Source organism: Lacerta agilis, chromosome 1 (genome assembly GCF_009819535.1).
Source record: "Lacerta agilis isolate rLacAgi1 chromosome 1, rLacAgi1.pri, whole genome shotgun sequence".
Lineage (NCBI taxonomy): Eukaryota > Metazoa > Chordata > Lepidosauria > Squamata > Lacertidae > Lacerta > Lacerta agilis.
The window spans coordinates 84,090,520-84,117,769 of record NC_046312.1 but is presented as its reverse complement, the minus strand read 5'-3'; the positions used below and the strand labels follow the sequence as shown (position 1 = coordinate 84,117,769).

The following is a 27,250-nucleotide window of genomic DNA, read 5'->3' as shown; positions in this document are numbered from 1 at the left end:
CAAGTAAGGCGATTTCTTCTGGAGGAAAACAACACCACAGTGTGACAATTTCCAGAGGTCCCAATGGAAACAATGGAAGAATGAATATAGCAAAAGTGGGTCTCCTTCACACTTTTATGCAGAGTGCTGAATCCTGGAACCCACCTTAGACACGGGCTTATTCAGTGGCTTTGGAGGAAAAACTTACTCCTCAGGATCTTCTGCACAATCATTTTTATGCAGTATAAGATACGTGCTTCCCAAATGTAGCACACAATCTACATTTCTGCCCTAAAGGTAGTGCTTGTGTTGTGGTGTTACATAGTTTTTCTGAGCATCTGACGTGTGATGCTTTGTGCCTGAGAAAATGCAGTGCATTTATACCTCTTCTCCAAGGAGCTCAATGTACATGTCTGATGCTATTGCTGCGTGGAATGTTGTTACGTGAGTGTTATGGACATCTCTGTGCCATTGTTTGTGATGTCATTTGCAACAGAACTCTCTCCCTTCCACCTGGACCTGTTCCCCTTTGTGCGCCTATTCTTAAGTTTTATTTTATTTGCTTTCCAAAAGAGGGGGGAGGGGTGAACGATCTACTGTATGAGTCTTCTGCATGAGGCTACATCTAGCCAGATTTGTAAGAAAAGCTGAATAGTGGCACAGATATCCTGGTTCCTTAAAAGTGTCATCCTGTCTGTTACGTGTTACCCATGGAAGCCTAAGAACTGTGGTAGTGCACTGCAGATGTTGATGCTGTTAGATGTAGTGCTCTCTAAGTGTTGGGGACTACAATTTCCATAAGCCTCAGCCATTCTGGCCAAAGGATAGAGATAGTGGGAGTTGTAGTTCAATAACGCCTGGAGGGGTATCACATTGGCTACCCTGGCTTAGCACGTGGTGGGAAACCTTTTCCCTATCAAAGAGATATGATTTTTAAAAAGGGGTGTGTGGAAATGGGTTCTACATATCAGATTTTAAACATTATTTCCTTCCTTCAAAGAGCTAAGAGACAGTACACACTGCTCTCTCTCCTCTCACCCTAAACCACATTTATTCTCACGACAACCTTGTGAGCTTAGGCTAGGCTGCAAGACAGATTGGCCTGAGGTCACCCAGTAAGCTTTGTGGCTGAGCACTGATTTCAACTCAGGTTTCCACCACCTAAATCTGAAACTGTAACCACTATACCCCACTAGTCCTCATGGATAAGCTTTTTAATTTTTTAATTTTAAAAGCAATGGTCCCAGTCAATAGTTGGGATGCTCTTTCAGATAATGCCTATTATTATTATTATTATTATTATTATTATTATTATTAGGTTCAAATTACTGGGGGAGGAGAGAACCAATAAATTTAAAATACTGCGGTACACTTTTGTACATGAAAAGTGTTGTGTAAATTATTAAGAGTAATGATTACAAAGCACCTTGGACAAGGCAAGGAAAATTAACAAGAGAAACTAACATTAATTTAACCTACTTTTGCCAGCTAGGGTGCTCCTTGCAATTCCTGACATGGTCTATATTTTGTTGCTTGAGCTGTTTCAAGGTCAGCGTCGGCTCACAGCTGTCACATTGCACAAAGATGGCATGTTCAGGGGCTTGTGCAAGCTTCATATCCTTTTCTGCCCTTTCTCTCTGAATAGCCATCTCCTTGGGGAAGACAGATTGGCTTTGCAATGGGAAAGAATGAGCTTATGCATGGAGATGATGATTTCTCATGGCAAAGCATTGCACTTGCCTTTCGCCGTCATGCAGGGGAAAGGACTGCATGTTCTACAGACTTTTACCTCTTCCCAGAAGTCGGCTGCTTCGTTCCATTGATTTTGATACCCCAGTGCGCCTTCTTCGCCTAAGAGCCCATTTTTGAGAGGATACAAAAAAATCCCTCCTGGGTACATTAGGAGGAGAAAGGCTCAGCATTTAAAGAGGGGTCACCATCAAGGGTCAAATTTATTTCCAGAGATGCAGTCCCCTGCCCACTTCTCATCCTTTCCTGAAATGCTAATATTAAGCAAAAGCAACATCAAGCTGGGATGAAGTCTGAACATGGACTTCAAAATGAAATTCTGCCAGGAAACTGCTGAATTACAATTTATCAGGCAATTCATTCAGGTCACGTGCAGCTTGAATCCAGATTGTCGGCTTGATTTTGTTCTGACATCACACTACATGGGTTCATTAACTTATCAGTGACAAAACATTAGTCTTACTACCACTACTGCCTTGTTAATTGGACACTGTAACTATTTTCCTTTCAGGTAAACATTACTGCCTGTTCTTTTTGCATTTCACTTCTGTCTGAAGTCACTCCTGTACATCTCTTCACCCAGAGTACGCTTGCTAATTCAGGATGATGATGATGATGATTGAATGAATGAATTTATTTTTACGGTCACAGACCAACTTACTAAATCAATAATACAAAAATAATACATTAAAATTTGCACAACAAAAACCATACATGTATATATACGTATACAGCAGCATTTAAAATATATAGATTAGAATTGGGGCATTAAAATATGGCCTAAAAATTGCCATTTAGGGTCCTATTCATAGCGATAACACCGCTTGTTCTCTGAGCTTTATGGCACAGGTAATACACAGTATTTAGCTACTTTCGGGGTAATCTCAGGGTCCATATCTTCTACAAGGCATTTAAGGCATAGGAATTCATTTAAAGGATTTTGTGTGACCAGGGAAATAAAAACCCGACGTATGTCGTTGTAAAAGCGGCAGCGTAATAAAACATGAGAAACAGATTCTACCTCCGGCAGGCCACAGGGGCAGAGTTGTTCCGCATATGGTTTACCTGCAAATCTTCCCTGCAGTAAGGCAGATGGCAATACATTAAATCTAGCAAGGGTAAATGCCCGTCTATATTTGGGTATTTGTAATTTTGTCAAATACTTTGTTGGAGAAAATCCTCTCCCATTGTCCCTTATAGCTAGATGTTTGTTCATCTCACTCGTATGACGGTGGAGTTCCACATCCCAGACTCGTTGGCGAATGGTTGCTCTTGCTTTCTCGTATCCTGCAGCCAACAAGGCCTGAGGTGAGAATCCCAAGTCTCTTAGCTTTCCATACAGAGTGACTTTCCATTTGGATTGGAAAGCGTCCAGAAGTGTTAAGGGTGCCAATCCAACAGGAAAGAAAGTAAGTTTTAGCCAGTAATTTATACCTATACCTAGAGGTCTCAGGGTGGTTCCAGGGGTCTCAGGGTGGTCTCATGTCTCAGGATTACCCTTCAGGCTTCTGACAGAAGCAGACTCTGGTGCACAAAAGCTAGTAAATGTGTTGGCCTTGAAGGAGCCACAAAACCCTTTGCTGTTTGTGCTCTACCAAACTAACACAGCTAGTCTTTTTGATGCTGCAGTTCCTTGATTACCTTAACTGCAGGAAGCCTGGTCCTCTGTTTAATTTAATGAAGTGGTACATTATTGGAATGATTGGACATGCACTTTGCCAAATTACATGGGAAAAGCAAATAACCAGATTTTTCTGCCTTGATTGAGATCCTTCCCCATTGCTCTCTGTTGTCTATTCAGCAGCTGAAGAATTTTATTTTCTTTCCACCCCCAACTCCAGGGTAAAGCATTTGGTTTTCCCAGATCACTGTTTTGATAGGAAATTTGCTTTCATGTATTCCTTGGATCATCTCCTTCCCTACATCCCAGGCAACTGTTGTTGTTGTTGTTTAGTCATTTAGTCGTGTCCAACTCTTCGTGACCCCATGGACCAGAGCACGCCACTTCCACTGCCTCCCGCAGTTTGGTCAGACTCATGTTAGTAGCTTCTAGAACACTGTCCAACCATCTCATCCTCTGTCGTCCCCTTCTCCTTGTGCCCTCCATCTTTCCCAACACCAGGGTCTTTTCCAGGGAGTCTTCTCTTCTCATGAGGTGGCCAAAGTATTGGAGCCTCAGCTTCAGGATCTGTCCTTCCAGTGAGCACTCAGGCCTGATTTCCTTAAGAATGGATAGGTTTGATCTTCTTGCAGTCCATGGGACTCTAAAGAGTCTCCTCCAGCACCATAATTCAAAAGCATCAATTCTTCGGCAATCAGCCTTCTTTATGGTCCAGCTCTCACTTCCATACATTACTACTGGGAAAACCATAGCTTTAACGATACGGACCTTTGTCGGCAAGGTGGTGTCTCTGCTTTTTAAGATGCTGTCTAGGTTTGTCATTGCTTTTCTCCCAAGAAGCAGGCGTCTTCTAATTTTGTGACTGCTGTCACCATCTGCAGTGATCATGGAACCCAAGAAAGTAAAATCTCTCACTGCCTCCCATTTCTTCCCCTTCTATTTGCCAGGAGGTGATGGGACCAGTGGCCATGATCTTTGTTTTTTTGATTAACAGGCAACTGTTAAGATTGCTCAAATGTGCGCCCTCTCTAGACACTATCTTTTGTTTGAAGTACCTTTCAGCTTCTCAAATGAACTCTTTACATATGCATAACTGGTGTGTTTTTTCCACTCTAGGCTGTTGTAGTGCTTGATGGCAGAAAGCACTTACCTCAATGGCCCTTGATGGCTGGTGACTACTTCCAGCTACAGGGATTTGGATTATGTTTTGCTCAGTAGGGCCTGAAAAAAGCAATTTTTCAGCTTTGTATTTAGCAAGAGAAAAAGGATTTTGCCACTGGCTGGTATGGAGTAATTTTGGGCAGATGCTGTTGCTTTGGTGGACTGGTGCTGTTTTGGGAATTAGTATTCCTGGCATGTTTGCCAATTGTCCTGCTGTACTTTTAAATTAGCATTTTTGTTTTTTTGTGCCTCCAGTTATTCACTCCAGACAAGGAAACAGACCCCATGAAAGACTGTCCTGGAACATTCTGTTGCTTGGGGGACTGAGAAGTGCATTTTTTGAGACAGAGAGAGAAAGAGAGAGAGAGAGAGAGAGAGAGAGAGAGAGAGAGAAAGAAAGAAAGAAAGAAAGAAAGAAAGAAAGAAAGAAAGAAAGAAGAGTTATGGCATGAGTTTTCATGGATGCATGTGATGGAAGTAGACTGCGGTCCACAAGAGCTTATGCCATTATAAATGTGTTAGTTTTTAAGCTGCTGCAAGACTCCTATTTTGCTGCACCCAGACTAGCATAGCCACCTGTTTGGAATTTGTAAAAAAAAAAAAGCCTTTGTAAAAAGGATAGCCTTCCCCTTCTCTAAATTGCTTTGGAGTTTGAAAGGAGTTAAATAGGTAAATGTGCTGCCCATTTTTAAATCTACAGATGTTAAAGCAGGCCATTCATCTAGTAGCCAGTGGCAAGTAAAAAATCTCTATCTGATAGTGTTGGGAAGGTTTTCTGCATTGAAAGAGAGCTGGTTTTGTTTCCCAGCTGAGATCCAGACAGAAGTTGCCCTGGAGGAGCAAATCCCCCCCCCTCCAAAAAAAGCTAATTGCTGTGGCTGGGGGCTATTTTAATTAAAATTGTAGCTGTGGAGGAAAAGGTTAAACCTTCTCTCTTTGTGTGCTGCAGTACTAATAAAAACTTGGTGGGTGGAGGGGAAGTTCCTGCTTGTGGGGTCCCCATAGGCATCTGGTTGGTCACTGGTGGTGCTTTGACCTGTCACTCTCCCTCCCTCTCCCAGTATTTTGAAACCAGGCACTTTTTGTATTAATGGGTTAGCAAAGTAAATAAACCTTTGATCACTGACCCAGTTAGAACAAGTCTTAGTGGACAAACCTAAGAAATCATTATCCCAGATTTTTTTTTTGTATTACATTGAGCATTAAGACGGATCAAGCAGGATGTACCATGAAATTTAATGGAAATTTTCTAAAAGATACATCATTGCAAGTATGAAAACATATGTGGAACCACACAGATAAGTACATAGTGGCTCCATGTCTGAGAGAAAACTGCATCAAAATGTGGGTGCTTATTGTGATATTTTCCTGAAGTGCTATGAAGAGAGAATATATATTTTTATTACTGCTAATGGTAATGCTAAGAGGTTATGAAAATAAATCCTAGCAGCAGCAACAAATAAACCCCCCTTTTTAAACCAGAAATAATTTCTTGACCTTAAAGTATTTTTGTGACTTCTATCAAAGGACTGATAAGGTGATTAAGGATAAAAAGACACTTCTGTATGATTGTGGGACTAGAGTTGTTTATGCAATACATCAGAAAATAAATCAGATACTGAGACTTCAGAGAGTGCTAGGTCAAATTATGGGATATGGCAATTCTGAAACCAATTGACTCTCTTGTGTTCTAGGTGATCGTTGTGCCAACCCACAGGAAGAAGAACCATGACTTCAGTTCTCTACAGTGTCCGTGAGTATTCTCTTGAGTCTCCAGGGAACCTCTAGATTGCTACCTCCAGGTTTTGGGTGGCCTTCAGCAAGATGCCACCTGCAGATCTTCCCCCAGTGACAGCCATCAGTGGTGCTAGCTCATTTGCTCATCCTCTCCCTGTGGGAATGTTAAGGTAGGTAGGAGAGGATACATTGTTTTGATATTATCTCTCCTCACTCATGCTAGTGAGTAAACAGCAGAGCAACATTCCTTTTGCAACTTATCAGAAGCAAGTTGATGATTCATTAGGATCCTTTAATTAAGCAATCCAGTCTGGGTTGTCCAGTCTGGATTGTTCCTGGTAAGTTTTCCCTTTATTTCCCTCTTAAAATAATAATAACACAACACAGTCTTCATTAAAAGCAAGAATAGTGTTTTACTCACATTCAGTTCACAGCAGTAATCTGAAGGCAGGCTTTATCTTGTGGTTACAGTGAAAAGAAGTCTGAGCTACATCTCAGAATTTCTGCTTGTGGGCTCCATCCTATGTGAAGGTTGACCCATGTGCTGGCTAAGAGCCAGCAAGAGTAAGAGGGTAAGAGTGAGATGGTTGCATGGCCAGCCCTTTTATCTGGTCAGTTAGGGTCACTCACACCCATCTACCTGGTCACACACAGGGGGAGGAAACTCCAGAGCAGGTATGACAGGAAGTCCTCCCTGTCTGGAGCCCCATCCCCCTATGTGTCCATTCTAGGCAAAAGGAAAATGTTGTACTTGACTGCTCTAGTAATAATACATTCCACTCACCCTCTGGGTCCAAGGGAGAAATATAGGGGACCAGGCAGGTTGTGACTACTGTTGCCGGAAGCAAAATGAGATCTGAATGTAGAATCAATATGTTTGCCCTACAGCAGCCTTCCCCAACCTGGTGCCTTCCAGATCTTGTTTGAGTCCATCTCCAATGGACAGGGATGATGAGAGTTGTAGTCCAACAACAATCAAAGGGAACCAGGTTGGGGTAGGCTGCTTAGAAGGATGCTATGTAATGGCTGTTTCAGTCAGAGCATAATGTTTCCTTCAGAAGCTGGGTCTTTCTGATCTTGAATTTGATTTGACATCCCATCTCAATAGGGTCAGTTTCTGTTCATTATCTGGATGCTTATATACAGACAAATATTCCTTGTGTTCCCCATCCTGTGTGGCCCTCACTCACTTTCTGATGTGAAATGCAGTCCCCTCAATCTCCTGCTCAGGCCTTCAGCTGGATGAGAACCTGGAGCTGATGCAACAGGGGACAATGATGCGCAAGGTTAAGTCCAAGAACTGGAAGAAACCCCGGTACTTCATGCTGCAGGATGACTGCATGACTGTCTGGTACAAATCCAAGATGTCTGGCAAAGCCAAGTCTGCCTGTGAGTTCCACTCCTTGCTCTGAATGGTAGATAGCAATGCTGGTTTCCATGTCACCTTGTTTTTGAGCTTGCACTTTCAGGCAAGCATATAGCACAATGTGGGGATCCTTTCATAAGGGTTGGAGCATGTCCAGATTGCAGAAGCTCCCACATGAAACTGTTTAATGATAGTCTGGCAAACACCAGTCATTGGAAGAGATCAGAATGCAAAACTTACACAATTCCAAGCCAAAAGACTACTTAGCTTGATTTTAAGAAAAGTGCTGGGCTGCAGCAGACTTCCAATGGGGAATGCTAATTTAGATGCAAATTTAGATTGAATTTCAGACTAGGGTGTAAAAACTCTGGCTCTTGATGTCATGGATGCCAACAGAATGTTCTGGGAACAGGACAAGTGGATCTGACCCTTAGGCCCACCGTCAATCTCTTGGCAAGAACGGCTTGTCCTGATCCACCAGCCGAAAGGAGGGCTTGTGGGAGTGGTTGGTTGCAGGGATACCAAAGAAGGATGTCAAAAACACCTGAGTGGTCAGTTCTAGTGCTTTATTAAAAGAAGGTGTAGACTTACAGCGAATCAGCCTGCCACATCTCCCAGTCTTTACAGATGCAGGATGGACACTGCAGCAAGGAGATGGTTTGTCCGCACCCAAGCAAACATGTAGATATCCTTTATGTACAAAACAACATACATCAGTTTACTCAGAAGCTCCCATCACACCTGGCCGGTGAGGCCATGGGTGGCAGCTATCCAAGGCTTCTCCCCTGTCAGGGGCTAGAGCCCAGCATCCCAAGGCTCACAGATAAGCATAGCATTGAAGCAAGCCACTTAGTATATATCAAAGCAAGTGGATGTAAACACACATGAGCTCATTCTTGCAACAACTACCAATTAGTTTGGGGTTATCTCAACTACCAAGATGGTGTTTGCATGCCTTCCAAAACATTTCACATTTGGTTCAACATACTGCTGCTTATGTACTTATTAAAACTGCAAGTCTTATCTGATATCTAATATGACTTCTCTTTCTTTCATGTGTGTGTGTGTGTGCGTGCGTGCGCGTGCGTGCGCGTGCACGCACACACACACACAAATACACAAGTACACACACTTATTCTCCATCCAGCTGTTGCCAATACTTACTTGCAAGTCCCTGTCGTCATCTGATATCCAGCAACAGATCATCACAATGTGTACTACAAAGCGAAATGTTTGTGTGCATCTGTTTGTGTGCATGTTATGTTCAGAATGTCTTGCAAGGGGCATTGTAGATGTGCCTGTCTGAAAACTAAAAGAGCACTGGGCATGGTGTACTGAGGCTGACATTCATATATGGTGACACTGGAAGTGGGACTGGTCCTGTCACGAAGTAAAGTGAGGTGATGACCACAGGCGGCAGGTATTGAACATCAAATTGCCAGCCAATTTAATTGAAGTTTTTATGCATATGGTGCAATTTAGATTTCCTGCCTTGGTCACAAAAATATGTTTGGCCAGAAGAGAATATACTATATTTGGATTTAGCCTTGAGTGCTGGAAGTTGTGCATCCTCCCTCTGTTTGTTGCATAATCTGTTCTAGTACTGGATGTTTTCATTCTGTCATCCACAGAGATGTTTAATTTTCTCTTGGAGTTTCTCTGAATGCTCGCCGTGCTGTTGGAACTTCCCCAGACTAATGGTCCACTGGGTGAAACTATCTTGCCCACAACTGCCTTTGAGATGTCTTCCGCCATCAGTTTATGCTGGATGTACATTATGTCCCAACATTAATTGATCCAATAAAATGTCTTTGCATCTCTTCCCCTGTGATCTGCGGAGGTCAAAATTCTGTGACAGCACAGTAGCTCAGGACAGGATAGGAAGAGCTTCTAGCTCAGTGATAGAAAATCTGCCTTTGACACAGAAAATCCTAGGTTCAATCCCTAGCATCTCTAAATTGGACTGGGAAAGACCCCTGTCTGAAATCCTGGTGAGCCAATATAGACAATACAGGCCTAAATGGATCAATGATCTGACTCAGTATAGTGCAGATTTCTATGCTCTTAGGGGGTTATTCAACTAAGGTAAAGGTAAAGGACCCCTGGATGGTTAAGTCCATTTACATCAGTGCAAGGATTTCCACTTGTGCAACAGGACACACCCCATTACTCCCCAAATGTGGGTCCTGCGCCCCACAAAATCAGTTCCAGAGGGTTGGGGAAAACCCCTAGAACATATTTAGGGAGCATGCACGGGGGAGAAGAAGTGGAGAGGGTTCCACTGCACAAGCTGAAATCCTTGTGCTGATGGCATCTTCATGTAGTGCTGCTTTGGATATAACCTCTAGTAAAGAGTTGGGTGAATAGGTAATGCTAGGTAATGATGCTGGTGCTGTTTCGTGTGGGGTCCAACCTAAGAAGCAAGGGTCTAATTCTGTCCCTTAAGCTCTAACCTTTGCATGAAGGCTGATGTTTCTTGGCGGTTATCCCTCTCTCCCAAGTCTCAGTGAGTGATGTGGAGACCGTGCGTGAGGGACACCAGTCGGAGGTCCTGCAAAGTCTAGCGGAGGAGTTCCCAGCTGAATGCTGCTTCACGGTCGTCTTCCACGGGCGCCGTAACAATCTAGACCTAATTGCTAGCTCAGCGGAGGAAGCTCAGTGCTGGATCCAAGGCCTGCGGCGCCTTGTGCAGATTGTCACTAACATGGACCAGAAGGAGAAGATGGATCAATATCCTTACGTTGAATTATTCACTGTCCATTTCCATGCCTGTAAATGTTAACCTCAAGAGCTCAACTTTGTATTTGTTCTCTAATACTGGACATACGACCCAGGATTCATATCAAATATGAGGTTGATATCAACTGTACCTTGGTAGCAGAGCACAAGCTTTGCACACAGAAATACTGGGTTCAATTTCTGGTGTCTCCAGGTAGCACTAGCAAATGCTCTTGCCTTAAATCCTGGACAGCTGTTGTCAGCCCATGGAAATGATCCTGAACTAGAGGGCCAGAAGGTCTGACCCACTGTTCAATTGCTGACACTTAGATCTCTTTCTCTCCTTTCCTTCACAGCTTCAGCTGTCTCCACTATCTCTTCTGTGGTACTTCCCTATCAATTCATTACTTCTGCAGTCACACCGTGTCCCTCTCCCTGCAATGAACCAATCTTTCTTCACTACTACCCAGCCATATCTTGCCTGAACTGCCCATTGTTCCAGTCTGCTTTGGTTCTGGCTCTTCCTCTTTTTATAAACACTACTTGAAGCCATGCAAAACTGCAAATAACAGATTTTGAATAGAATGTATGGGAGGGGGAAGGTGGTGCCAGTTGTTGTATTTTATTGATTTCTGCTGTGAACTACTCTGTGATTTTAAATGGAGAATAATACATAAATGAACTGGCAAATAAATAGGTAACATTTTGAATGAAGGTCTTAGTCTTATGAAAATTAAACCCATGTTGGTGCATCTCAACAAGATGCAATTGTTAATAGTTGCCAAATTCTAGGGATTAGGCTGATGAGGAGTCCACACACACACGTTTCTTGAAGCATCTTGACTTGGCAACACTAGCGTGTGCTTTTGCGCTATCGCTAGTTTTGAAGACTTAGCTTTGCTCGGCCACTATGAGACTGTTTTCCTTGACCCATGTCTTGGGCTGCACATGGATCTGTGACTGGTTCATGAAAGCTGATAAGGACAAAGATGGACGTATGAATTTCAAGGAGGTGCAGCACTTGCTCAAGATGATGAACGTGGCTATGAATGAAGACCATGCCTTCCGGCTCTTCCAGGTAAATTTGGGTGCTGGGGTGGGGAAGTTACGATACTGGGTTACATAGAGGGATCCCTGAGCTTGCTCTTCAAAAGATAACAGCACCTCATTTCCACCCATGATTACACCCTAGTGCACATATATTCACTTCTGTTTTTCTTTGCTTACACGCTGTGCCCCCAAACCTGGCTGTTCTGTTGTCCAGTATCATGATATCTCTCCGTCAAAGCATCATCCACCTGGCTGTGGCTCCTTGCCCATCTCTGTCTGTTGTCTGTTGTCTAGTCAAACTCAGTGATATAGAACAGAAATCACTGCAGGTCACCTGCAGAGACATCTTGTGGCATCCCCAAGTCTCTCTATCATGTTGTTGATCCCAGTGGGGGCTGACAATGGACTATGGCAAGAGCAGTGGTGGATCATCCCAGATCCAGAAGCTGCCCCCCATCCTACCCACACTCTTCATTTAATCCCTGACCCTTTACTACTCCTGCCTCCATCTAGTCATTTTATGGTAGTTTAAAGCTCCTTGGGCAAGGACCACATGGCTATGATGTACATCAGCTAGGGCACATTTAGTGCTGTAGTAGTAGTAGTAGCAGCAGTGTGTCTCAAGAATCTTCATGAGTAAACCTCCGATCCTGTATGCCTGTGTAGCCAATGTGGTGCCCTCCAGATGTTGCAGACTACAAACTCCCATCACCATCCTTCAACCACTGGCCAAGCTGACAGGTTGGAATTGTAGTAAAAGCCATCTAGAAGGCCTCTCATTGGCTGGCTCTGCCATTGCTTTTATCGCAATGTTCTCCTTTCTGCACAAAGGACCCCCTTGGTCAGAGACCCTTCCATTCCTTGCAGATGGCCGACAAATCAGAGACAGGTACACTGGAGGGGGAGGAGTTTGTGCTCTTCTACAAAGCACTGACTCAGCGGGACGAGGTGCTCGAGTTGTTCCAGGAGTACTCCGAGGATGGCAAAAAGATGACACTGTTGGAGTTTGTGGACTTCTTGCAACAGGAGCAGATGGAGGGGGCTGGCATTGATGAGCTCGCCATGGAGCTGATTGACAGATATGAGCCGTCTGAGACAGGTTGGCGGGGTGGGGGTGGAGGAGGAGGAGGAGGGAGAGCTGGCGGGCCCACAACCTGGACAAGTGCCCACGGTTAGCACAGGTTGGCCCTCGAATAGTGCCAAATCCTGTCTCAGAATAGGAGCTCCCAGGCATTGAGGGGGAGAGGGTGTCTGTGTGTCTCTCTTGTCCCACTAGATCTCCACAAAGCACTTATCACCACCTGTATCAGTTTCATGACACCTATTGCCATAGAAACCGATGCTTTCCCCCAGCACTCCAAAGGCTCCTCTTTCACTAGCTTTGTCCAGTTCAGTGTCTTTTGTTTGTTTGTTTTTGGAGGCTAATTCCTCCTCAATATTGTTCTCTCTCCAACTGGCTGTCTCTTCCCACAGCCAAGGCTCGCCACATCCTGAGCATTGATGGGTTCCTCACGTACCTCTGCTCCCCTGATGGCTCCATCTTCAACCCTGAGCACAGGACAGTCTTTCAGGATATGTCTCAGCCCCTCTGTCATTACTTCATCTCCTCCTCCCACAACACATACCTGATGGAGGACCAGCTGAGAGGACAAAGCAGTGTGGAAGGATATATCAGGTAATCACAATCAAAAGGCAGTTGACTCAGAAGATACCTTTCACAATTATGACCTCTGTAAGATGTACTCTTTACACAAAGGTTGGTGACCAAACCACTTGAGCAAATTCAAATACATGTTTAAGCAGAAGAAAAGCCCACTAGAAATCTACATCTCAAGGCCTAGTCCCCAGATCTCCTGAGCTTTTTATAAAACACTGACTGGAATTGCTTCAGACACTGGTGAACCTCATGCATAGATTGGATTCCTTCAACATTACAACCTCTTCCCCCAAAAAAACTTTCCTCACTTATTACGCCTGAGAGAGCAGTTCCACCGCAGTAAAGTAATGACATGACAAAGGCACCAGAATGCCAGAGATGTCAGCCATTGGTGGTATGGATTCAATTCTGGGCCTTCCAGAACCAGGCCTGGAGCCCAGTTTCCAGAACCATTGCTTGTGTGTTGGAAGCCACAGGCCTTCTAGGGTAGGGTTACAAGAAGTCAAAATCCATAAAAGGCACTATCTTTTCTTAAAGGGGCAGCATTGTCATTCCTTCTACCTAATACCAATACACAGGTTTGCTATCACTACATAACTGACCCTTGTGAGGGCAGAACAGCCACACTTGGCTTTACTCAAAGTGTGTAGAATTTTTGGCTCTCCAGATGTTGCTGAACTATAACTCCCATCAGTCCCAGCAAGTATAGCCAATGTCCAGGGATGAAGAGAGTTGTAGTTCAGCAACATCTGGAGGGCCAGATGTTCCCCACAGCTGTTTTACGCTTCCCACTTTCTTCACTTCCTGGTTCAGCAAATCTAAGGATAGAGGAATCTGTCAATTTCTCTCCGTTTCTAATTTTTTAAATTTTAAGTTCAGTTCCACATCATATTTCCACATCAGTTTGCATTTGTTTGTTTTTTAAGTGTCTTCATGAAAATCTATCAGCATTTTAGTGATGATTTCTTCCAATATACATTTTGTATGCAATTTTACCTAATCTAAGTTTTTGCAAAGCAACTTTCCTTACTATAATGCATCTCGGTGTGCTATTTTCATGAATATATGCGTTTTTATGCTTACTTTACATTTTTGTACACATTATATGGTTGGAGAACTACACTGCAAAATTCAGAGATATGTGAATTTCAAAGAAGCACTATGTTTCAGTTTGTGTATTGTTTTGAAAAGTGTGAATTATGGGCTCACAAATAGGTACCCCACATTTTCATGTTATCCACAATGTTTACTTCCTGCCTTTAGATTGAAGACAGATGTAATGTGTACAGAGTAGAGGGGCTGAGCTGGAAATGCTACTTATTATTTCCTCTGAAATATGGTTCTGCAAGTTTCAAGTAGAATATAGCTGTGTACAGTGCTGACTGGCTTCCCCACCCATTCCTGTAATGTTACCAAGACCCTTCAATCCCTGGAGCAGTTTTGTACTTTCAGAAGTGCCCATTTTGAAATAATAATGTGATTAATGAATTGATAAAATGCATGAAAATTCATGCAGCACTTAATTATTATTCCCCCCCCCCCCAGTTGAACCCTGGTAAGAAGTGAAAACTAGTAGGTGACCCAGCATTTGATATCATTTGATTTGCTGGTGTGTACACCTGTCATTTCAGTGATGAAGTTGGAAGGAAGCTGGGCTTTCACCCTGTAACTCAGGGACCCACTCAGACCTCTCCTTTTATATTACCTTGGTCTTCACCCCCTCCACTTTAATATTCAAGCACTGAGCTGAGAGCACAGGGAATTGCCATTTGGAAATGCCTCCAAAGTGGAGAAATGCCTGGTGCAATCAATACTGGTTTCAGGTGAGCACAGGCAAAGTATGACCTGAGAGCCTTTTTGCCTCAAAGGATTTGGCATTGTAAAAAGTGATTCCCCCACCCCATGTTTCAAGCTAGCAGCAAAGGGTGCTTGCTCACACACTGAGAGGCTAGGAAGGGCTCGTGAATTGCCTTCTCTTCCTCTGCAGGGCTCTGAAGCGGGGCTGCCGATGCCTAGAGGTGGACTGTTGGGACGGATCTAATGGGGAGCCCATTGTCTACCATGGCCACACCTTCACCTCTAGGATCCCCTTCCGGGAAGTTGTGACAACCCTCGATAAATATGCCTTCCTGGTAGGTTGGACTTATCTGCCACAAGGAATGGGGTCAGTAGGGTGGAATTGTGAAGGCTGCTGATTTGTTATCCAGCCAAATTCAAGGTGTTGCTTTTGATTAAATTCCTCCATCCTCCAGACAGCACATCAAAGTTGTGAGAGCCTAATTTTATTTGCAGTTGTCCCCAAACTCCTCCCTTTTTTAGATTTAAATTGGGCACACCATCTTTCCTTCTTGTTGTTCCAAATGGCTGTGGTTCCACAGTTTTGCCACATCCCAGCAGTGGCTTCATTTCCCTCTATCCTACTTGTCTGCTCTCCAGGAATTATGAGTTTAAAAGGTGGCTCGCTATCCCTCAAACAGCTCCATTCCCATCTTTATGTCACCAGACTCCACCTTCAACCTCCCACACTTTAGGGCTATTCCCTGTCTCTAACTTCTTATGTCTCCATTCTCCCAGGCTTCTAAATACCCCATTATCCTGTCTCTTGAGAACCACTGCAGCATAGAGCAGCAGGACATCATGGCACAGCAGCTGAAGGGGATTCTGGGACAGCAGCTCCTCACCACCACCATTGATGGACGTGTCCCAGTGCAGTTGCCTTCACCAGAGGTGGGGGCATGGTGTTGTCAATTGTCTTTCCTTAACCTGGGCTTACAGAGCTTGATTGCAATCCTAGCACTGTTATGTTAACACTCAGGTGACCCAAATTCTTTCATTAGTCTGAAGTATTAAAATGGTGGCCATAGAAAGGGGAGGAGCCAGAGGTGAGGGGTGAAGGTCAAGGCAGATGAAGGGACTGGAGGGGGTTCCAAAGGAAGTATTGTGGGAATTAAAGCATTTTTTGTCAGAACCACTAAGCGGAACTTCAAGAAGAGAATTAAAGGCGGAAAGGAGCAGTTGCACTGGAGAAGCAGAGGTACTGGAGGGAGACGTATTGGGGACACTTAGTGGTTGATAGTTGAAGTCATGGTGAAATATTGAGTGAAAGTCCATTGGGGGACCTTTAATTGAGCAGGATATTTGCTGTGAGCATATTTAAGAGGCTGACATACTTGTGGAGAAAGGCAGAGTTTTACAGGACAGCCTGGCTGAGCTGATGTTGCTAGAGGCCCTTCCCCATTGCCTGAACTCAAAGCACCACCATGTCTGCCCTGATATGACCCACCCTGTGTCTTCATGCAGGAGCTGAAGGGCAAGATCATCCTGAAAGGGAAGAAGATTGGACACCTGGAGGATTCTTTGAATGGGCATCTGGGTGAGCCGCCTCAGCGGGAAGAGGAGGAGGAGGAGGAAGAGGGACCAGAGGCAGAGGAAGAAGTCCTGCGCAATGAAGACAAGAAGAAAGAGAAGGTACATGGAAACCCTGGTTAGTTGGCTCTTTAGAGGTAGTGGCAGCTCAGGGTTCCACCAGACAACCTATGTTTTTAGCATCCATCCCAGAGTTGCCTATACAAAGCTTACGTAACAGTTAAGCTACGTCCAGTCTTTACTGAGCATTCATTGTCATGTGTTTGTGGGGAGGTTATGCAACAATTTGCCAGCCAAGTGTTGATATGTCTTCCCATTAATCGTTTGCTCATCCCCCAATTTCAATGCATTTCGCCATCATTTCCCAAACTGCTAAAAGTCCGGGGGTTGTTTGCTTTAAAAAAATTGTTGCACTAGCGTCGTAGAGCGATATGGGCTTGAACCTCACCTGCCAGATACTGACAGGTGGGAGGCACCTGCCTTCATAAGCAGGAGTGACTGATGACAAGATAGACATACAGGTGAATTTTTGATAGAATGTGAGCTACATTGATTCTACTGGGAAACCCCGAGACCCTGATGTGAAGAGAAGGCAAACGTGCTTACACTGCACTACAGCCTTTGAACCATTTAGAGATGGTGGCTCTTTCTCTGAAGCAAAAAGGGGCTCTTCTCCTATTGCAGGAATATGTGAAACTGCCTTTGTATGTGAGTCAAACCACTGGTCCGTTGTATTCTCTGACTAGCAGCTCTCTCCTAGCTCCCAGGCAGGGTTTTAAATTACCGGTAGTCTTTTTAAAAATTTGAAATGCAAGGGATGCAAATCACATGGGCTCCCTGCCTCCTCCCAAACATTCTAACAAAAGACAGGTAAAGTTCCTGGGGCCAAAACTCTACCTGCCCCATACCAGTTAAAGGCAAAAGGAGCCTTCCCCCCCACAAAGCCTGATATTTTGATTTTATTTTTAGCAGGTGTGGGACTCAATCTTATTCCCGTGTCTGCAGTACACACGGTCATCATTTACAAGTCGGTCTCACGTTCTTTGCAGAAGGCCAAACAGTCCCTCTCCCAAGAGCTTTCTGACTGCATTGTCTACTGCAAGAGCGTGCCCTTTCACAGCTTCCAGCACTCCCGCAGCCACTACAAGTCTTACGAGATGTCCTCCTTTGCTGAATCCAAGGCCCGCAAGCTCATCCGAGAGGCTGGTGAGAAACCGGGGGGATGGAGGCAGCCGGCAGGCAAGACATTAGGAATGTGCATTGATGGGCCTGTGACTCCTCTGACTCGTCCCCAACATACACAAAGATGTTAATGATTTGCCCCAGATTGCCAAGCAGTGAGAAAGTCAGAGGCAGCACTCCCCAATTCAATTTCCATTGGTCAGAGAACATACCAGCACAGCATAGTGGAAGCAAACAACCTCTTGTAAGCAGCCAGCAAAGCCACTCTAATTCTGCATCAAATGCCCAGAAAGCAGTTTGTGAAGACCTACGCACACATTGGGGTGGGGTGTGCACCCTAATTCCAACTAGAAATTCCCAGCTAGAAATTCCACGTTCTCTGTCTACATTTTAGGTAAACTGGATGCAAACTGTTTCTCTGACACACACACCACTTAGTTGCAGATGGTCACATTCTCCAAGCACTAATAACTGGAGAGAGGGTTCACCAAATACCAGATTTCTAAACTTCTGATGTGCTAACTACCTCCTGCAGGAAATGACTTCATCCGCCATAATGCCTGGCAGCTGACACGCATCTTCCCCAGCGGTCTGCGGACGGACTCCTCCAATTACAACCCCCAGGCGATGTGGAATGTGGGGTGCCAGCTGGGTATGCCAGCGCCAGAAGGATTTAAGGGGTGGGTGGGTGAGGAAGTCACCCTTGTGTTTTTTTTCCAGAGCTGCAGCTCCCAGAGTGGACTAACCATCAGGCCCTCTTCCCCAGGAACTCTGGGGATTGTGAAGGGAATGAGTCTCCTAGCCTAGCATCTCTTGGCACCTTTAACAGACTGCAGGATTGTGGGGGGGGGCGGGGAGCCAGGACTAAAGTGGCACAATACTGCTTTAAGTGCAGATTGGGCTTTAGATAGCTTTTAAAAGGGAGATTAGACAAACTGCTGGGGGATAAGGCTATTGATGGCTGTAAGTCATAATGTCTGACTGCTACCTGAGAATCAGCAGCAGCTTTCCTCTGACTAGCAGTCACTGGGGAACTGAGAGGGAGATGCAGACACAGACGCAGAGAGACAGAGAGCGCACACTTGCACATCTGATTGACCATTATGGGAAACAGGAGGCTGACTAAACAGGCTTTTAGCTTGAGCCAACAGGGTTCTATTTATTCACTTATTCCCATAAATACCGTCTCCCCTTCATTTGCCTAGTCTCAGACTCCTGCTTTGTGGGAGTGAGACAAGTTATCATGTGTGGTGCGGGGAGAGGGGGGTATTTTTTGCAAGATGGCAATCTAGGAAAGGGTTAACTACTCCTACTACACTGGTCCTCTCCTGGAAGTCCCCTCCTGCATTTGTGTCTCAGCGAACACAGGTGTAGGATCATGTTTTGCTGAAGTAGCACGCAGTTCCACCCTTGGATATTGTAAGTGAGTAAACCTGATCCCAGCGTCTGAAGGCACATAAGATTATGACAGTGCAGGTCTGGGGGTGACTGTCTGGGAGCCACATGTATGCCACACTGGGTTCTATGATGGCAGAAAGGTAAGGTGTAAAATAAATATGCAATGTGCTTTACAGTGTTCAAAGTGGTGCTTTATATAAATAGTAGTTGTTAATTATTCTGCTATTGCCAAGCCTTAGCGGTCAAAACTGGGCTTTACAGCATGACTGTTCTTATATGGGGGAAGGGTTCCCCCCCCAACTCTTCTGAATGTTGGTTTCCTCAGCTTTCTTCAAGCTTGCAAATGCAGATTTGAAAGGCGGGAACTGAGGGAAGATAGAGATCCAGAAATGGGATAAGCAGCAGCCAGCGAAAGTGGGTGTAGGGAAGGAAACACTAAGACAATGATATGTCATGTGTCCCCCCCCCCCATTATTAGGGAGATGTGGGTTGATGGCCCTCTCTCCACAATGTGCAGTTTGGGCTTTAATTTGTATTTCTAAGATACCTTGCATGGAAGAAGCTAGCAAGAGCTAGAAGACTGCTCTCTCGTTTGCCTCCAATTGCTGCTGGTCTGAAAGATTCCTGTCTCCCCCTCCTCCTCCTCCTCTCAGTGGCCTTGAATTTTCAAACGGCTGGTACAGAGATGGACTTGTGCGATGGGCTCTTCAGTAAAAATGGCCGCTGTGGCTACGTGTTAAAGCCAAGCTTCATGAAAGACCCAGAGACAGCCTTCAGTCCTGAGAACCCCCAAAGCAGGGAGAATGGTAGCCCCCTGAACATAGCCATTAAGGTACTGTGTGAGCTTGTTGCCCATACCTTAACCTAACAGGACTTTTAGGATTTTAGAGAATAACTTATTGGAATAAGAAGCTTCCAGATGTCCATGAGAAAATGTGGCCCCCATCTTGGAAAATTTCCGTCCAACCTAGAGAGAGGCTCTATCTACCCTGCTATCTTTTAATAGCTACTCAGTGTTACTATCCTACTGCAGATGTGGGGAATATTTGACTCTCATGTGTCTGAACTAACATGGCCACTGGCCATGCTTCTTGGGGCTGATGAGTGTTGTAGGTCAGCCATATCTGGAGGACCAAAGTTTCCCCATACCTGGTTGAGTCAAAGATCAACTTCTGTTGGGAAAGTTGAGTTTGGGATAAAGTGGTACCTCGGTTTTCGAACGTCTCCTTGATGAACGTTTTGGTTTTCATACGCCATAAACCCGGAAGTAAATGCTTCGGTTTTCGAGCACTTTTTGGAAGTCGAACATGCCACGCAGCTTCTGTTTTGAGTTTTCCCTATTGAGTTTTCCGTTTTGAGGCTTCTGTATTGAGTTTTCAGCTTTCGAACGTTTCAGAACTCAAATGGTCTTCCGGAGCAGATTACGTTCGAAAACCACTGTTTCAAGCAGGCATAGTGTTGTTCCAAGCCCTTTGTGTCTTTGGGCTTATATGCTATAGCGACCAACTTCCTTTGTCACTGTTTTGAGCTGTGTGAGTGGCAGGGTGTAGCTACTGAAACATTGCAGTTCGCACATGTGGACTTGACTGCTCTTCTGTGCTCACCATAATCTTCTCTTCCAGATCATTAGTGGGCAGCAACTCCCCAAGATGCCCAACAGCAAAGAAGGCTCCATCATCGATCCACTAGTGCGGGTGGAGATTCATGGGATCCCTGCTGATAGTGCCAAGCAAGAGACCAAATATATTGATGATAACGGTGAGGCAATTCTCTTGGCTATTATAAAGAACTGCTGAGGTGGGTTTTTACGTGGACCTCATGCATGTGTCAACACGGATGCCACTCATTCTTCATTACTTAAGGATGAATGAATGAATATCCTGGTGTTATCTGTGCCAAGGGAAACTCAGATCCTACATTTTTAAAAACCAAATTCTTCCATAGGAATGAATGTCCTTAAAATGCTAGGCATGTCAGGCGTGATTTTAAATTGTGATATTTTTGTTTTTGGTAAGAGCTGGGGTGGTGAAGTGCAAGGAAGCAGCAGAGGTGGAAACAGATATCAGAGGAAGGATTTATTAGGGGGACTTGAAACCCCAAAGAAGTACAAGTGTAGGGCATATAAGCCGCCTTTGGAAGCCTTGGGTTTCCATGTCTGTGGCCTACCACACTGGGCACAATCCAGCAAAAGTTAGTTGTATGACTAAGCCTCTTTGAAAAAAGTGGATTGGTATGTGCTGTTCTTATGTATGTATTGTATTGATTATTTTAGCCAATTTGTAATGTTTTACCCAAAGAGCAGTCCATAAATACATTAAAACAAAACAAATAAAATGAGTTGCAGCCGATTTGTCCCATTGACGTAAGTGAAGCTTCAGCTCATGACTAACATGTGTCTATTCTCCATTACATTTTCATATTTTCCTCTGCACCCTGGCAGGCTAGGAATTTGCAGAGTCATTTTGAAAAGGAAGTTGAACTTTGCAAAAAGGAAAATTCTCCACCAAGGTCCCACAACAGTATATGCATATGCAACCTCCCACTTAAAGGCATCTTCTCTCTTTTTTCCTGGGGCGTTCAAAACGCCAAAAGCCCAGTTGGACCATTCAGAGTGGGAGAAAAGTGATGCAAAGAGGGCAGGCGTTTTTGAGATCAGACGATAAACTGACCAGAGCAGTTTAGGAATATCAGAAGCAGCAATGCAGAGGGAAGTTGTGTGAGATTTTATGGAATTGAAGACGGAGAGAGGCTGGGGGACACATAGAGATTATGTGCTGTGACAACACCCTCTCTTCACTTTAATATCCCTGGATAGGTTTTAACCCACAATGGAATGAGGCCTTTCAGTTCCAGGTTTGGGTACCAGAGCTGGCACTTCTGCGCTTTGTGGTGGAGGATTATGACAAGGCATCTCGGAATGACTTTGTGGGACAGTACACTCTACCTCTTACTAGTGTCAAAGCAGGTGAGCATCTCCCTTTTAGCCCTGTGGGGTGTGGCTACCTTGTGCCAGTTTGCTGCGAAGATCAAGAGACAAATGCATCCCTGGCAGATCAGTTAGCTAGAGACAGTTATTTGTGTCCATAAGGAAGGCAGACTAAGTTACCCCCTGCAACAGAGACCGTAACAACTCAGTAAATCAGCACATGGATATTATGACCACAGCAGAACACAAAAGTACATAGGATTAGATCCAGACTCTGGGCTCATCCACACCTCCGTTTGCGCTGCCACTTTCCCCTGGAGAAACCTGTGGTTTTCTGCTAAATGGAACCAAACAGCAATTGGGTTTTCGTTGAATTGCCATTTGTTCCAATTCAGCAGTAAAGAGCAGGTTTTCCGGGGAAAGCACTGGGGGCAAAGGCAAAGCCTCTTGGGCCCATTTTCCAGGCACAAGACAAGTGGAAGTGTGGAGGAGCCCTGAATGATTACCAGGGCCCTTCTAACCATGTCTTCTCAGAAGTAAATCCCACTGAGTTCAGTGAGGCTTACCCAGGTAAGTGGAATTAGGAGTGCATTGTAAGTCTGGATTCAGTCAATCAGTTTGATTGAAATGCAGTTAAAGCTGCTGCTCTTTTAAACCTGTACAGCTGCTCCCTGATTATTTTTTTTAAACTTTTAATTCCAAAGCAGGCCTGACGTTTTATCACAACCCACAAGTTAACTCTCCCCCATGAGAAGTACAACTCAATTTGCAGCATGGGGTGGTGGGGTTTGTATATGATTCCATCCTCAGAATCAATGGATTTGCTTCCTTAGTACAGTATTTGGATTAGTTATTACCAAACTTGTAGCTGCTCCTAGATCACACTGCAGAGTTTTACATTCCCATCCCGTGTGCATACATACATCTATTTCTTTGTAGGGGGAGGGAGGGAGCTCATGTTGCCTCCATCTAGTGGAGAAGAGAAATACTGTGCCCTGTATCGGTGTTAGAATGCATACTTCTACAGGCTGTAGCTGCGATCAACCAAATAAATGCATCTGCTGTAGGGCAGGCAGAATATATAAAACATCAAATCTACTCAACGGAATGGGAGAAACCCAGAATTTGTAACTATCCAGAGGAAGTTCGAGAGACAGCCAGGAAAAGCTGACTCTAGAGACAAATGTGCTCTCTGCCCCTGGGTGTAGCCAGGATCCTCAATCAATTAAGTACTTTCAATGCTTTTTGTGGATGAGGGGGGCAGTGGCTGCCCCCCCCCGATCCCCCCTTGGCTACACCCATGTCTCTGCCTGTATTATTTATTCAGAGCTCAGCAAAGCACAGGCTATGCATGCAGATGAGCCCTGGCATCTTGGTTTGTGTGTGTTCTTAGGATCCCACCAGGGCTCTGCTGGTTATAGTAGGCAGAGCTGGGCTGGATGGACCAGTAGTTTAACTCAGGGATAGCAAGCATGGGACTCTCCAGGTGTTGTTGAAGTACAGCTCCCACAGTCCCTGGCCATTGGCCATGCTGGCTGGAGCTGATGGCAGCTGGAGCGCAACAACATGGTTGGCTACCCTTGGCCTAACTCAACACAAGGCAGCTTCAAACACTGTGCGTGGTGCTTTTTTTTTGTTTTGTCTCCCATGCAGGATACCGCCACATCCACCTTCTTTCCAAGGATGGGACGGGGATCCCACCAGCCTCCCTATTTGTCCATATCCGAATCAGGGAGTTGTCAACAGAGAGTGACTAAAGCAACTGTGTCTCCAAATACAGCTCTTCCCTCTCTGCCCCATTTAGGTTGGAGAATGTGGGGGGAGGGAAGGGAACAAGAGCTTTCTTAAGAATGGATGCCATACCCCACTCCATCCGCCTGCCTCTCTTGTTCCTACGCAGCACTGGACTGAAAAGTTACTTTGCACTACTACATATATTTATATTTTATTTCAAAACAAAAATCCAACCCAACAGTTTTGTACCATTTTGCTGCTATTTTTTTAAAAATAATTTAAACTATTGTGATTTGCACAGTTCCCAGACCCTCCAACTAAATCTGTCCACTCGTATGGTTCAGTTTTAAAATCTACCTCCGTTGTGCAAAAAGGGCAGGATAGGCAGCTGCAAATGGGAACTACCCCAAGGCAGACTTAACTATATTCAAAAGTAAAGAGTGAATTTCTTTCAATAACGTCAGCCAACCATCAAGTCTTTCCAAAGGGCTTTATTTTTCCACCTGTCTTCAAGGGCAACTCTCCTGATCTGGGCCCAGAAGTAGGTCCAGTCTGCCAGCCACCTTTAAAGCAGAATCAGAAGGTAGCTGATCAAGCTTTTCCTGGATGCTCCTGACAAGATTTGGCAATAACCGAGAGAAGAGAGAAAGGATTCTGGTGTTGACTCTTGTGGCAGCATCTCTTTCTAACTGAGCAAGAGAGACAGGAAGAAGCTAAGCTATTGGACCACCTGCTCTTTTCCCTTGCAGATTGCATATTGGAAAGGGGAAACCCTGCTCTATTTATTCCCCTTGCCCAATCTGATTTTCCCTTCCTCATCTCCTAGTTGTAGCCCTCCTGTTACCGCCACCCAGTTAGCAGCTAATAGGGTGCTTGTATATATGGATGTTGTATCGCTTAGCGAACATTTGACAACATGCATCTGGGAAACTGACATCGCACATGAAAAGCCTTCCAGAGAGTATCTAACAATACTTTCCAATGGAGGCAGTTTGCACCGCTAGGTAGAAGCCATCAAATGATGTACAGTGTGTGCCTATGATTATCAGCCCTCAGGGAAGGAGTAGAAAGGACTTACCCACTGATTCCTTGCTGCCATCAAGATGGAAGGAATGCCAACAACTCCTATTCTCAGCTCAAGAACCACTGGCTGCCTGTCAAGTATGTGTTGGCCAAGGAGCTCTGACAGTCTAATTCTGCTTTTATATAGAAAGATGTTGGCTAGACTTGAATCATCCTCTAAATCAACTCCAAGTAGGAAGTGATCAGATTCTTATAGATGAGCTTGTCTTTTTCTACATCAGCACCAACATTAAGAGTTCTTCCACAATAGGAATGCCTTGGCATTCTGAAAGCCTCCATAAACATAACGCCTTTTTCTGATGCAATTAAGATGATAGCCCCACAAAAATGTGATGAGAACAGTGGTCACCAACACAGAACCCACAGATGACAGTGCACCAACTAGTTCCTCCTATGGAGCTCAAAAAAGGTCTCAGTAAACATCTCAACAGGAGTACCTGGTGTGCTCTGGTCCATGGGGTCACAAAGAGTCGGACATGACTAAATGACTAAACAACAACAACCACCATCTCAAAAATCCATAATATGCAAGAGACTGTTTGAGCTTCTTGTTCAACCTTTTTTCATTAGATACCAAGATTGTACACACTTTTGGTGTTCTCTTCTCCCCCCCCCCCAATGATTGGGGGGGGGGGGCTGGGCTATCTGTACCATTTATGGTCCTCCTTGTCTGTTCTCTTAGTCATGTGGTAGTCATTTTCTGTTCGCCACACTCCTACAGCAGCCATTTTGGGACTGGTACCTGCAGCACCTCCTTTAAAAATGTACCCATTGGCACAATTCTTATTACTGTTATTATTAATTAATTTTGTATCCCGCCCTTCACCCGAAAATCCCAGGGCAGGGCAGATCACAATAAAAAAATACAAAATGAGAATACAAACTGCATAATAAAACGTAAACAAAAGCAAACCATTAACTCCCCTCCCACAAATACATTTAAAAGGCTATAGAATGTTAATCACTTGAATGCCTGGTTGAAGAGAAACGTTTTCGCCTGGCACCTAGGTTCCAGGTGGCCTTCCCTGGGGAGAGCATTTCACAAACAGGGAGCTACCACAGAAAACGCCTGTTCTTATGTTGACACCCTATTTGCCTCTTGTGGAGGCACACAAAGAAAGGCCTCAGATTATGATCACATTGTGTGGGGAGGGACAGTCCTTGAGGTATTGCAATCTTCAGCCATTTAGGGCTTTATAGATGAAAACCAGCACTTAGAATTGGGCCTGGAAACTAATTGGCAGTCAATGCAGTCGGGCCAGAATTGATGTAATATGCTCAACCTGTTTTGCCCCAGTGAGCAACCTGGTTGCCAAATTCTGCACCAGCTGAAGTTTCCAAACCATCTTCAGAGGCAGCCCTACATATAATGCATTGCAATAAACTAACCTATAGGTCAGTGTTTCCCAACCTTGGGCCTCCAGCTGTTTTTGGCCTACAACTCCCATCATCCCTGACCACTGGCCTTGCTAGCTAGGCATGATGGGAGCTGTAGTCCAAAAACAGCTGGAGGCCCAAGGTTGGGAAACACTGCTATAGGTTACCAGAGCATAGATGACAGGTGTTAGGCTATCCCTGTCCAGATAGGGGCATAGGGGTAGGGCCATCAGCCAAAGTTGTTGGAAGGCTTTCTGGGTCACTCAGGCCACCTGAGCCTCAAGCGACAGCAAAGGACCCTGAACTACCCCCAAGGTATGTATCTGCTCCTTCAGAGGGAGTGTAACCCCATCAAGAACCTCCCATCCATCCAGTCTAGGGAATCACCCACAACAGTGCTTCAGTCTTAGCTGTTTGCTCTCATCCAGTCCATTACCAAGGCAAAACAAGGTTGCTTGCCCCTATAGCCAGGGCTCATCTCCTTACCATTTAGTCTGATCTCGCAGTAGGTATACTCCAATGCTTTTATGCTCTAGCATTTTCAGTTGTTAATTTATCCAATCACACAAAATAGTGCATGTACAACTTCCACATAGGCACAGGCTTCTGCCCCTGAGAGGCAACCCTTTTGTGTGGAATGCTTTTTGCTGAGAAGCAGAAATAGCAGGTAGAACTACAGAGGCCTGCTGGTTCAAAAATCAAAAGGCAGGATAACTCACCGCAACTCTAAGGTAGCCAAGAGAAGAGGAATTTGATACTATAAAAGCTGTCTCCATCTTAAGTCTAAATGGGCTAGAGCAGTGAGGCAGCCAATGTGGTGGCTGCTGAACTACAATTCCCATTATCCTTGACCGTTGGGCCAGGTTGACCAGGGATGATGGGAGTTGTAGTCCCTCATCATTTGAAGTACACCCGGTATGCACCCCACTGGAGGCCAGATGGACTTTGCCAGTCCTCAATGTTGGACTCCAACTCCTAACATACCTGGCCATTGAACATGCTATCTGCTGGTGGGAGATGTTGTTCAACTATATCTGGAAAGTGCCATGTTGGCTGCCCTTGGGCTAGCGTCTCACAGAACAGAAACCTGATTCATGTGGAAACAGCACTTTGGCAGTGACGGATGTGACACAGTTACCTGCAAGC

The 27,250-nt window shown here is 44.8% G+C and overlaps 1 protein-coding gene across 4 annotated transcripts in view; it reads left to right on the top strand.

Moving 5' to 3' along the window:
* Positions 1-23,685, top strand: part of PLCD4 (phospholipase C delta 4) — a 33,001-nt gene extending 9,316 nt beyond the window's left edge. The window contains exons 2-16 of one of the 4 annotated variants that reach the window (XM_033160936.1): positions 6,205-6,263; positions 7,478-7,636; positions 10,115-10,343; positions 11,280-11,409; positions 12,249-12,480; positions 12,855-13,056; positions 15,026-15,170; positions 15,613-15,765; positions 16,339-16,506; positions 17,454-17,643; positions 18,122-18,238; positions 19,638-19,816; positions 20,607-20,742; positions 21,800-21,949; positions 23,564-23,685. In XM_033160936.1, the coding sequence (XP_033016827.1) occupies positions 6,239-6,263; positions 7,478-7,636; positions 10,115-10,343; positions 11,280-11,409; positions 12,249-12,480; positions 12,855-13,056; positions 15,026-15,170; positions 15,613-15,765; positions 16,339-16,506; positions 17,454-17,643; positions 18,122-18,238; positions 19,638-19,816; positions 20,607-20,742; positions 21,800-21,949; positions 23,564-23,667 (2,319 nt within the window). In that variant the 5' untranslated portion in view covers positions 6,205-6,238 and the 3' untranslated portion in view covers positions 23,668-23,685. Of the gene's footprint in view, positions 1-6,002; positions 6,264-7,477; positions 7,637-10,114; positions 10,344-11,279; positions 11,410-12,248; positions 12,481-12,854; positions 13,057-15,025; positions 15,171-15,612; positions 15,766-16,338; positions 16,507-17,453; positions 17,644-18,121; positions 18,267-19,637; positions 19,817-20,606; positions 20,743-21,799; positions 21,950-23,563 lie in introns of those variants that run through there. The other 3 variants (XM_033160953.1, XM_033160944.1, XR_004427378.1) reach the window with 3 other exon arrangements.
* The last annotated feature ends 3,565 nt before the right edge of the window (positions 23,686-27,250 follow it).